This window comes from Mya arenaria, chromosome 2 (assembly GCF_026914265.1).
Source record: "Mya arenaria isolate MELC-2E11 chromosome 2, ASM2691426v1".
NCBI classification, from domain to species: domain Eukaryota; kingdom Metazoa; phylum Mollusca; class Bivalvia; order Myida; family Myidae; genus Mya; species Mya arenaria.
Window position 1 is genome coordinate 2,549,243 of NC_069123.1, and position 13,311 is coordinate 2,562,553.

The 13,311-nt window shown below is 34.2% G+C and overlaps 1 protein-coding gene across 1 annotated transcript; it reads right to left on the bottom strand.

The window, feature by feature from the left end:
- Positions 1-10,536: 10,536 nt before the first annotated feature.
- LOC128244284 (techylectin-like protein) lies at positions 10,537-12,671 on the bottom strand. The gene has a single exon (XM_052962303.1). It carries the CDS (start codon positions 11,983-11,985, stop codon positions 11,131-11,133), a length of 855 nt encoding a protein of 284 aa, XP_052818263.1. The 5' UTR covers positions 11,986-12,671; the 3' UTR covers positions 10,537-11,130.
- Between the last annotated feature and the right edge of the window lie 640 nt (positions 12,672-13,311).

Consider the following 13,311-nt stretch of genomic DNA (forward strand, 5'->3'; position numbering starts at 1 on the left):
GCTTTTTATATATACTCTATTTATGTTGTTGTTTATTATGTCTATTTATTTAATCTGATTATTAATAAAACGAAGTTTGAGTTGGGTTGAAACGAGAAACACACGACTGGAACAAACCGCTTCAATAACCAATAAAAGTTTATAGCTTGTTTTTATTCAAAACCTTAAATAAAAAAAAACTCACGGCTATATGTGGGCGTCTTTGGAACAAATTAAGCTGAACAAAATGCATATTACAAAAAGTTGTAAAGTAGCAGAAATGATTACAACGTTTTGTCTGTTATCCATAAACAAGTGTGTTGAAATCAACAGAAAAATGCCTCGTGTTCACCAATTTATTAAGTCATAAATCACTTTTCTGCAACTAGTTTCATTAATCATAACCAATGAAAAGTACAGGGACAGGTAAAAAAACTCGAAGAAATCAAACCCTTTGTTTTGGGCAAAAAGCAAGGTCCAAACGACAACAAACATTCAAACATCACATACACAAATATGAACTATAGACACAAACATTCAAACATCACATACACAAATACGAACTATAGACACAAACATTCAAACATCACATACACAAATACGAACTATAGACACAAACATTCAAACATCACATACACAAATACGAACTATAGACACAAACATTCAAACATCACATACACAAATACGAACTATAGACACAAACATTCAAACATCACATACACAAATACGAACTATAGACACAAACATTCAAACATCACATACACAAATACTAACTATAGACACAAACATTCAAACATCACATACACAAATACGAACTATAGACACAAACATTCAAACATCACATACACAAATACGAACTATAAACACAAACATCACATGCACAAATACGAACTATAGACACAAACATTCAAACATCACATACACAAATACGAACTATAGACACAAACATTCAAACATCACATACACAAATACGAACTATAGACACAAACATTCAGACATCACATACACAAATACGAACTATAGACACAAACATTCAAACATCACATACACAAATACGAACTATAGACACAAACATTCAGACATCACATACACAAATACGAACTATAGACACAATCATTCAAACATCACATACACAAATACGAACTATAGACGCAAACATTCAAACATCACATACACAAATACGAACTATAGACACAATCATTCAAACATCACATACACGAATACGAACTATAGACACAAACATTCAAACATCACATACACAAATACGAACTATAGACACAAACATGCAAACATCACATACACAAATACGAACTATAGACACAATCATTCAAACATCACATACACGAATACGAACTATAGACACAAACATTCAAACATCACATACACAAATACGAACTATAGACACAAACATGCAAACATCACATACACAAATACGAACTATAGACACAAACATTCAAACATCACATACACAAATACGAACTATAGACACAAACATTCAGACATCACATACACAAATACGAACTATAGACACAATCATTCAAACATCACATACACAAATACGAACTATAGACGCAAACATTCAAACATCACATACACAAATACGAACTATAGACACAATCATTCAAACATCACATACACGAATACGAACTATAGACACAAACATTCAAACATCACATACACAAATACGAACTATAGACACAAACATGCAAACATCACATACACAAATACGAACTATAGACACAATCATTCAAACATCACATTCACGAATACGAACTATAGACACAAACATTCAAACATCACATACACAAATACGAACTATAGACACAAACATGCAAACATCACATACACAAATACGAACTATAGACACAAACATTCAAACATCACATACACAAATACGAACTATAGACACAAACATTCAAACATCACATACACAAATACGAACTACAGACACAAACATTCAAACATCACATACACAAATACGAACGCCCAAAACAAACTTACACCACATACACAAATAAAAACACAACAAACAAACCATACCCTCATCAAAATTAAATTGCTATACCACCCAAGTCTATCTTAAAACATGTAACAATTGCCTTGTTTAATACAAATACATTTACAAAATATCTTTTAAGGGAATTTTACTGTTTCACACCAATGAATCAGCAAATCTATTTCCCTTTTCACTTGATCAAATTATGGTTTTCCTTAGGAAATCAAATATTTATATAATGTTTTGTACTAACTGTCGTGAAGAAAATTGAATAAGCGGCGCGATTATATTGGACGTAGTAAAACAAGACATCATTAATATTTGATGACTTCTATAACAGATACATGTACATAACAATCAACTTGGATGAAGAATACATTGAAGGAGTCTAAAATTTAGATCAGGGTATAGGTTTCGGCCTATTCTGAATGTTTCATGACGAAACAAAAGTACTAAACATCAAATATCTGGCTACGTAGAAAATCAATCCGTCATTTTAAGCAGTTGGCTTAACGGTTTCTGCTACTGCCGTTGTATTTTACGCCAACACTGTAGCTGGCTACTTCAAAAGTGTATCTGTCAGCTTAATCATTTGCCTTTACGATTTCTACTACTGCTATTGTTGGTTATGCCAACACTGTAGATGGCTACTTCGGAAGTTTATCTGTCAGCTTAATCATTTGCCTTACGGTTTCTGCTACTGCCGTAGTTGGTTATGCCAACACTGTAGATGGCTACTTCAAAAGTGTATCTGTCAGCTTAATCATTTGCCTTTACGGTTTCTGTTACTGCCGTATTTGGTTACACCAACATTGTAGCTCGCTACCCCGGAAATTTATCTGTCAGCTTAATCATTTGCCTTTCTGGTATCTGCTACTGCCATTGTTGGCTATGCCAACACTGTAGCTGGCCACTTCGGAAAATTATATGTCAGCTTAATCATTCTCCTTTACGGTTTCTGCTACTGCTGTAGGTGGTAATGCCAACACTGTAGATATCTACTTCGGAAGTTTATCTGTCAGTTAAATCATTTGCATCTACGGTTTCTGCTACTGCCATTGTTGGTTATGTCAACACTGTAAATGGCCACTTCGGAAAATTATCTGTCAGCTTAATCATTCGCCTTTACGGTTTCTGCTACTGCCGTAGTTGGTAAGGCAAACACTGTAGATGGCTACTTCGGAAGTTTATCTGTCAGCTAAATCATTTGCCTCGACGGTTTCTGCTACTGCCATTGTTGGTTATGCCAACACTGTAGATGGCTACTTCGGAAGTTTATCTGTCAGTTAAATCATTTGCCTCGACGGTTTCTGCTACTGCCATTGTTGGTTATGCCAACACTGTAGATGTCTACTTCGGAAGTTTATCTGTCAGCTAAATCATTTGCATCTACGGTTTCTGCTACTGCCATTGTTGGTTATGCCAACACTGTAGATGTCTACTTCGGAAGTTTATCTGTCAGCTAAATCATTTGCCTTTACGGTTTCTGCTACTGCCGTAGTTGGTAATGCAAACACTGTAGATGGCTACTTCGGAAGTTTATCTGTCAGTTAAATCATTTGCATCTACGGTTTCTGCTACTGCCATTGTTGGTTATGCCAACATTGTAGATGGCTACTTCAGAAGTTTTATCTGTCAGCTAAATCATTTGCCTCGACGGTTTCTGCTACTGCCATTGTTGGTTATGCCAAAACTGTAGATGGCTACTTCGGAAGTTTATCTGTCAGTTAAATCATTTGCATCTACGGTTTCTGCTACTGCCATTGTTGGTTATGCCAACACTGTAGATGGCTACTTCGGAAGTTTATCTGTCAGCTAAATCATTTGCCTTTACGGTTTCTGCTACTGCCGTAGTTGGTAATGCAAACACTGTAGATGGCTACTTCAGAAGTTTATCTGTCAGCTAAATCATTTGCCTCGACGGTTTCTGCTACTGCCATTGTTGGTTATGCCAACACTGTAGATGGCTACTTCGGAAGTTTATCTGTCAGCTTAATCATTTCCCTTTACGGTTTCTGCTACTGCCGAAGTTGGTTACGCCAAGATTGTAGCTGCATTACGATGCTAATAATATTAAAAATGAATTTGCAGCCAAAGATTTCTTCCTGTTTACACAACAGATACAATATAAATGTATCTTTTAAATATAGATGACCTGTCAATTAAAAAAAAGTTTATTTTAGTCCGACTCAAACACAAGTGAATGCAGCAACATTTACTATTGAACGTATACCTTACCGGCAAATATCAAGATCAAAGAGGAAACGTATTCCTGCATGTTATGATTAAAAGACAATTGCATTAATTCTTTCTCCGAAGCTACTAATGATTCTGAACGCATAATAACCATTGAAAGCTCACTGCACATATTTACAATCGTCTGGTTCTTTACTGCGCACCGACGCATACAATGAGAATAAAAATAATGATAATGTCACTCCCGAGTATTGTACAAAGGAATTATGCAAAGGCCAAATATTGCACAATTAGCACATGCATGCTGTTAGCAATCCTTTGATTAAAACAGTGCAAAATGAACATGTAATATCAGGATTTGTTTCAAAGAAAAGGAATAAGATATCTGAAATATTCATAAATTAAATACCAACGCTTTGCAAATAATTTTCTAAAATCCTCTAATGCTAAACAATCCATGTATAACATGTAGGCAAACAATGCTTCGACAAGTATCGTGTTCTGTTTGTGTGTTGTTGTATTGTTCGCCATGAATCGAGCCGCTTCCCCGTCGGACATCTGTATAGGTCAGCGACAGGTTTCACGTTAAATGAGCTATTTGCTCAAAAGCGCCATTGTCTTCGCCCTTGACCACCCTAGACCTCTGCCATGAGTCCATTTATCGCCCTTATCGATCTCTTAGCTACTGTCAAGTCATACCATCCTCAATCGAGCAATTAAGTTTTAGGTAGTGTCTCTTAAAGCTTCTGGTGTCTTGTATTTATGGCATCTGACTAACCGTCGGTAGATACATACCCGGACTCAAATGACATATTTACTCCGCTAAGCTTCGCGCGGTGTTTTTGTTCATATACAGTTATATGTGTCCTGATATTTTTACAATCTAAGTATTATACGATGGTTAAGACAAAATCGTATATGCATTTTGTATTATAATGATTTTTTTATTGATCTTTGACAACTATTTCTCGACGTGACAAGGCTTCTCTTTATATGCACTTATCATGCAATCGTTTCTCGCAATTGGTTATGTGTACCGGCCGTTTGTTTGGTTTAAAAGTATTTTATTGAGCAAAGTTCATCAACATTTCAATACAGATGCATAATCAAATTTCAGGATTGGAACGGTAGAAATAAACTAATAGAGTTCCATTTCCTTGTTATGATAAAATACAATTAGCATTTGAAGCGGATACTAGCGATGGAGTTATAAATATATTAATACGCAAGCTCTTATTAAATAATGTTTACAATTTAGATAATTGAATGAGAGTCTTTAAATGCAACAACCTTAACTAAAGAAGAAAACACTTTATTCTAAATCAATCAATCAACTGCATTGGAGTAGAAAAATAATATAGTATGAGAAAGAACGAAGAAGAAGAGAAAGAGAGGCATAGTAAAACATGTGTAAGTCTTGCTGGTTTGAGTCGATCACTAGCTTTCAAATCTTTTCGACAAATAAATAAAACGACGAACTGCATCAAACAGAGTATTATTTTGCTCTTCAGTCAGTGTGTCATCACCATATAGTAAGGAACGGTGGGTAACTTCAGTTAGAGATTGAATAGAAGTTAACATATTTTGTCTTTGTTCAGTCAAAAGAGGACAAATAAAAAGATAGTGGTATGTAGTCTCTTTTCTAACACACCTGAATATTTTGAAGGAATAATATTTTTTAGCATAGAGATGGTGATTTAGGGAACTACAATCGTTGCGTAGGCAAGTGTGCAGGACCTAAGCCAGTGTTTCTCGTAAAAAAGAGTTTTGGGCTTATCAGAATAGAGGTTTGATTTAAAACCAGTGAAATTGTTTACAGCCTTTGCGTCTACTGGTAGAGAATTCCATGCAGATATTCTAGAAGGGAGGAATGAATTCATATTCAAAGATGTGCGGGCTCGGAAACTAGATATATTGGATGAATTTCTAAGTGTTCTTAATGAAGCTTGTCCTACTGTCTGGAGAACCAAAACCGACAAGTAATCTGGCGTATAACCATTTTCAATTTTTAAGAAGAACAGAAGTTTGTGTTTCTCTCGTCTAGTACTTAACGTATCCCAACCGGATTCAATGTGTAGTAAGTGCAGAGAAACAAGTCTAGTACAACCAGTAACTATACTTGCACATTAGTTTTGTATTTTATCCAGTTCGTCTTTTTCGTATTGTGTACAATTATCCAAGATATCATCTGCATACTCCAAGATAGGCCTAATAAAGGAAGAAAATTACCTCTAGAGCTACTCCCGTGGCTGATCAATAAAACACATGCAACACTTTAAGGGGTAGGTTTATTCTGAATTCAGAGGTGTTTCTCTTTACTTCATATAAAACGGTTAACGAATACCCAGAAAAATGTGAACACTATTGCAATGATATGCAAGTCATAATGACACAACATATCTGAATAATTAAAAAAACAACAGATATTAACTGACAAGAAATTATACTTGCTTACACAAATTACAAAAAAATATCTTTGAATAAAATTTAATGGCATCGTCCGTTTTTTTCACGCTGACACCTAAGGAATTTATAGTCAGTTTCAACTTGTCATAGAAATGATGCACTGCCTTTTATAGAATTGATTCTCATTAAAGTGTTGAATAATTCATAATTTAATCTAATATGTACCATTTTTTCAGTATTCCATGTATTTCTTAATTAAAGCTGTGAGTCCATTATTATATTTTAAACTGAATTATTGCTTAAATTAAGAATATATGTTAGCAAACACCACTGATTCTTTTAGTGTCAATACAATCACATATTATAAGTGTATTAAGTCATGATCTTTTCTATATCTCCTATGTGAAATGTCATTTCTTGAAGAATTCCATTTATTAAATGCTGCATCCAACCACTTTGAAAATTCATAAGATTATTAAACTACATGCGACATTTGTATAATATATCAGTTATGCTTATTATTAATGACCAAATGATCTTGAATCTTTTTCTTTGATCTTGTTTGTAGTATATATATATTTGTATGATTATGTTCCTACCAATAGGCTTGCAGTAGTCTCAACTTGGCACTAAAAGTGCAATCATGTATAATTAACTTAATGAAATTATTTTTAGTGTCTGCTTATTTATGTCATCATTGTTTCTGTTTAAAATAGAAAAAAACATGATCTCTTCAGTTATTGTCAGCACTATTTAATAGTATTTTTTAACTATTTAAAAACTAAGCAGTCTCATTGTGGATGTCAAATTTAAGTGTTAAAAGTACTTACTCAAATAGTCACCATATTTCCATTTTACAGGAGCATAAAGTCAATATACAAGGAGTGTAACATTTATTTTCTATTTTCATTAAACTATAAATGGTCTTAAATTCAAAATCAAAGTCAATTCTTATGAAGAGACCAATAACCAGAATCAGCAATGTTAAACAGAATATAATACACTAGCGGCTCCATGAAGTTCATTTTGTGATGTTTTTTGACGGCACATTTGTCATATAACCTTAGTCCTCCACTGGTAGCAATCTAAAAAAAAAAAAAATATTTTGTTATCATTAAAATTATGTTGTCTGTGAAAATCAGCTTCATATCTTAAATGGCTGATTAATGAATATTTGGCGCAGATATGAAATCATGCACTTTTTTTTTTCGGGGGGGGGGGGGGTACTGATAATTTACAGAAGAAAAAATCATCTTATTATTACCTCACTGCTCTTGGTGTCTTTAATCATGTGCCTGTTAAATGTTCTAACATCACACTGGCTCTGCTGGCTTTCGCTGATGAAAAGCCTAAAATGATTATTTTTATTCATTATCACAATTATGAAATGGTTGTGTACAATTGAACATAAACATGTTTATCATAGAACTGTATATGTCACAGTACTGGTATAATTTATATACATTTTAACAAACTCAAAGTAACATACTTGGGTATGTTGTCATACCACAGCTGTTGTGTTTGTCAAATATACAGTGAACCTTTTTATTATCAATGCACTTTACAGTATTTTGGTTAGCAACCACCCAATTGTGTGCCTCTCTATATAAAAGAAAACTGTAGAAATAGACTATAGACTGAGTTATTTTTCATAGAAAATGACGTCATAGCTGTCATTTATTGTTGAATGTTTACAGGCGGTTCAATTTGATTGTAAATATTTATGTGCAAAATACTCAAAATGTGTGCAAAGTGGGATACATTTCAACAAAGTAAGATCGAGACCTGCAATCAAGTGTTGGTCTCGAACCATTTGCATTTAATTTTGAAAGATTTTGGAATTATTTAAACGCGAAACAAGGTAAATACATTCTTAAACTGAAGATTTCTTGTGTCACCGTTTTTGTACATGAAACTTGTTCGTTGAAATATTTCCAAAGCATTTATTTGTTTACACAGTGGTTATTGGCGATTTCTTACCTCTGTATTCCTGTCTTCTATTGATATGGATGAAATGGAACAGTTTTCTATTCACGAAGTTTCAATTTGTCTTTAAAATCGACAAAATGAGTTGTGAATCGAGCGCTTGTTTATGTCTGGTCGGCCATCTTGATTCTGGTAACTGAGACGGTAAATCAATTTACCCACCTCTTGGAGGAGGGTAAATATTACCGCGGTAAATAGCTTGGTAAAATCTTAGTTTTGTTTTATACAATTGCTTACCGCCAATTTACCAGAAAAATTACCGCCGGTAAAATATCACCCTGGGTAAATCTGTTTATACAATTGGCTGCAGAAAGTAATGTTAATTGCAATCCTGTGCCAGACACCTGTTTTTTATCTGGACATTGTAAAATGCGACATTTTAAATGTAAAGGTATGTTGCTGAAAATTCCAATTTTAAACAAAATAATTTTCGATGAATCCAGTATAAGACCTTCGTAAAAATTTAGATTTAAGTCTGTTTATTTGTTTTCTTTCGTTTTGTTTTTGTGTGTTTTTGAGGGGGGTGGAGGAGGTAGATTTGAAACTAGTTGATGTATGGTGAGCATAGTTAGTACATTTATTGCTATAGGTAAGTATGCAAATTAAAGCACTGGAAAATTAGATGATACTATGTCAAACATACATAAGGATAAAACCAACTTTTTGTCAATCAAGAAGTGAAAATGCCATTTTTTGTTTCTATACTGTGACGAGGAGTAATTTATGCTCAAGTCGAATAAAATTTATGTTCTGGTAATCCATGGTCAATTCGTAAATAATCAAAAATATCAATCAAACCTTTAATTGTTAGGCAAGCATCCGATCAAAGTAGCATCAACCCATCAATGAATCGATCATCAATCAAACTAGCCTGTAATCGATGGATCGATATATCTTCACATGTATAGTACGATCGGCTAATCAACATTTTAATGTTCAAATGGATCGAATATATCAATGGTGAAGAGGAATGGTCCAATTGATACTATTTTATCAATAATTTACGGTACACAAAGATAATCCTTAATACAAGCATTATTGTTGGGCTGGTATTAAACTGTATTGTTTCACAAATGTTTTCCATTGAAAGGAGAACGAGCCATTTTATATCCTGTTTCGCTTCGGATCGCACATTTTATTCAATCACTTCATGTGAGAAAGTAATATGTTTTATTTTGATCAGATGGTGGGGATCTATTCAACCTATTGATAAAATCGCAGGGTGATTTAAACGACGCAAAGGGAAGGAAGTAAAAGAGGGATCATTTTACAAACAGCTTTTCATTATGATCGGAAACAGCGAAAACGAGCGTTTGAAAGGAAAATAAAACATCGTTCCAGTGCGTCTTGAATCAGGTGTGTGAAATTGACATGTAGCTCATAGATCGTGCATCATCAGTCGTTCGTTACAATGTCGATCTACAATTTACAATCCAGGTCAACAATATTTGCGTGTTGTTTTATTTGGTCGAGCTACGATCTATAGCCCAGGTCAACATTTTTTTTTATGTTCCTACATTGTCGATCTACGATCTAGGTCGACCAATTTTTTGTCAGTTATGTACGACCTACGATCTACGCGCTAACTTCACAAACCTCTTGAAACTAAAATCAAGTTCTAGTCCTTAGTCAGAAAAAGGACAACCGGTTTCACAACAGGCCTAATTTTCGTAAACAAACGTGGGTCTTTTGTGACAATTCAAGTCAAGAACACATTGGCAAATACATGAAAAACAAATGCGACCAGCTTTGTACACACAAACATGGCTTTGATAAAAAAAAAACGAGTGTACAATTGTTCGAAAAATAGCATTATTCTATGGAGAAAAGTATGCAATTTAAATTGATATTTGTTAGCAAACTGTATGTTGGAAATTTGGTATTTTATATTCCGTCATAGTCCTGGGGAAGTATCACAATAACCTATTACATGTTCAGGCATCGACGCTGAAATAATAATAACAACACAAATGTCTACCCACTCACCTTTTAATTAAATATGTAACATGGTATTAAAATAAGCATAGTTCCATCCATAATTTCATACAACGTTATTAAATTATACTAAAATGTCATACATGTCTTAAAGGAAGCTTGTACTTACATTAGTATTTATACAAAATCTTTAATAATTTATCAATGTGTTATACATGTAATTTGTACTTGTTATAAACATACAATTATTATATATCGGAAACACACACTTAACAACAAACTGCATATTTTGTAAGATAGTGTTTAACATAATATAATACTAAAACTAGCTCTTTGGAAGTATATATTTCATATTTTAACTTGTGTCAATGAGTTTAATTAATAATATGAACAATATTCTAATTATGTTCATGAAGTAATATTTCAATTGGTAAGTATTTCAAATACAATCATTAGTATTATGATTATTATAATGATGATGATTATAAGAAACAAAACACTTGACTTAACGATCAAAACAACAATTTAAACACACTTTATATCAATTATTTTATTCAAAATTGGTATTGTGTTAAGAAAAATATAAAAGTTTGTTAATACAGCGCGTCTCCTCATCGGTGCAATTATTTACATTATTTTTCTGGAACCCGGCGAACTTTCATTTCAGTCATTGATAGCGAGGCGTAGTAGCCGGTCCAAGGATTCCAAGTTAGACCTTTAGCGTATGCCGTGTTCCCATAGTCACCGTTGAGGTTGGAGACGTGGCAGGCGTCGTACCACCATGCTCCGTGATATAGCTGTGCACAGTTGCCACTGTAAGCATCGTTGTCTCGGTCGTATGTGCTGAAGTTTTGATTATTTTGACGAGATGCAAACGCATTCCCTGCTGTTCCTGTGTATTCACTGACATGGAGCTTGTAGTTTCTGTCTTCATCTTCCATTGCAAAATAGCCGTATTCTGCATAGCGCCTTGAGTCGCCAATTTGCATATCAATTCTTAACTCACACGACACACTTCGACATAAGGCGACAATGTTATCATTTCCTAGCCAGAAATTGGTATGTAAGTCACCAAATCCTTCTTTGTACTCATTCCATGATTTGTAAAAATCCGTGTCAGACACCCTGCGTTGAATTAAAGTCCACCCACCTGCGCCTGTGTCCATGTCGCATCGGACGTCAAACCCGTTCGTTTCCGTTCCGTCAGGGTAAACAGGATATAGGTCTGAGACAATCTTTCCCTCACCCAACACGTCTAGGCAATCGCGGGGAAGTGACGCAACAGGAGAGGACGTTGTGGTTTGGGTTCGAGCAAAGTATTTCTCTATCGCCGATATCGTTGCGTTTTCCATCATTTCCTTCAAAATTCCAATGCGGCATGTACTCGCATTGTCAACAGTGTCCCTTGCGCTACATTGTCCAATGATGATGACCACATTGCAAATGGTCAAACACAGAAGCGTACAGGTACTGTGTTGTAAGTGCATGTTGACTTAACAAAGTGTAGTATTCGACTGACTGTAGTTGGTTAAAGATATTTAGTGTTCAGGTGCCTTAAATAACAATGTATATTATTTCCTTGATTGCTGATTTCCACGGATGTTTTTTCTTCCTATTTCTAATGAAAGAATCAGTTTCTTTGTGTGGAAACGTGAGGGAAGACTTTCAGTTTGTATATAAACGCTAGGCAGGAATACATTTGGTAGATGAAAAGTTCTCCTTATGATCTGTTTGAGTCCTTTTGTAGCGACTAAAGACAAACATAACTTACTTTCCACTGATTAAGGAAGTTTTCGTGAGTTTGACTATTCAAAATTATCAAATCTCTGATCAGTATTTTGCTAACAATTGCAAGTATATTATTTTATGCGAATGGGTTTATAAATTGTCTTGGATTACTGAAGTGGGTGAATTTTAACAAACCTTACATTCAATTCATGTAATTTTAATTCCTAATTCCTCTGTCTGCTCAACTTTAACGATAACATATAACTGCTGGTTGTAGGTGATCTTTTCAATGATATGTTCAGCACTTGACTCAACGTTCTGTATATACCTCTCCCTAATTTGTTAACTGTATGTCATGATGTTCTTCAAAAAGTGAATATTTTACAAACCTCTTAAAACCATTACAAAATAGATCCAGTAAGGTAACACATACTCGATGAATAAAGTTCAACCTCAAAGCATTGTTTCATTAATATGAAACAAGGTGGATGACAAGGATATTTTATTATAATTCATTTAAATTGTTGACTTATTCATTTTCTGTTACGCATTATCTGTGTGTGTTTAAGCAGGGTCTTCGTCAGGGCGTATCTCTTCAGTTTCCATTGTATCATTGACATTAAAGGTGACCCATAAGGTCGAATGATAAATTGCCAAAAATTATTTCGCATTTGGTATGTTGTTTCATGAATACATATCACTATACTATAGTATTAACTTCCGTATTTTCTCTCTAGCTTATAAGTTTACATAAAGAAGCCGGCAATTAAATTCATCATTTCAACTCAACGATATCACACCACCTCTACAATGAAATACTCTACACTACATGTTATCTGTGTTTTCATCAAAGCCTTTAATTAGCTACTGTGCGCAACGCCCTCTTTTAGTTGGGTAATAGTTGTGTTAAATACATTCGGAATTCCTCGACCATTTTAAATCGAAAGCAACCTCGGATGATTAACATTTAATTACATGTAAGCTGCAAGTAATCGCGTAGTAATTTCAATTAAGCACTTAAACTGAATAACTTAACTCTTGGGAATCGTAATTGTGTTTGCAAATTGCAATAATAAAATTCAAAG

Excerpts from the sequence above, each read along its gene's own strand:
- LOC128244284 (XM_052962303.1), bottom strand. The coding sequence starts at position 11,985 with ATGCACTTACAACACAGTACCTGTACGCTTCTGTGTTTGACCATTTGC.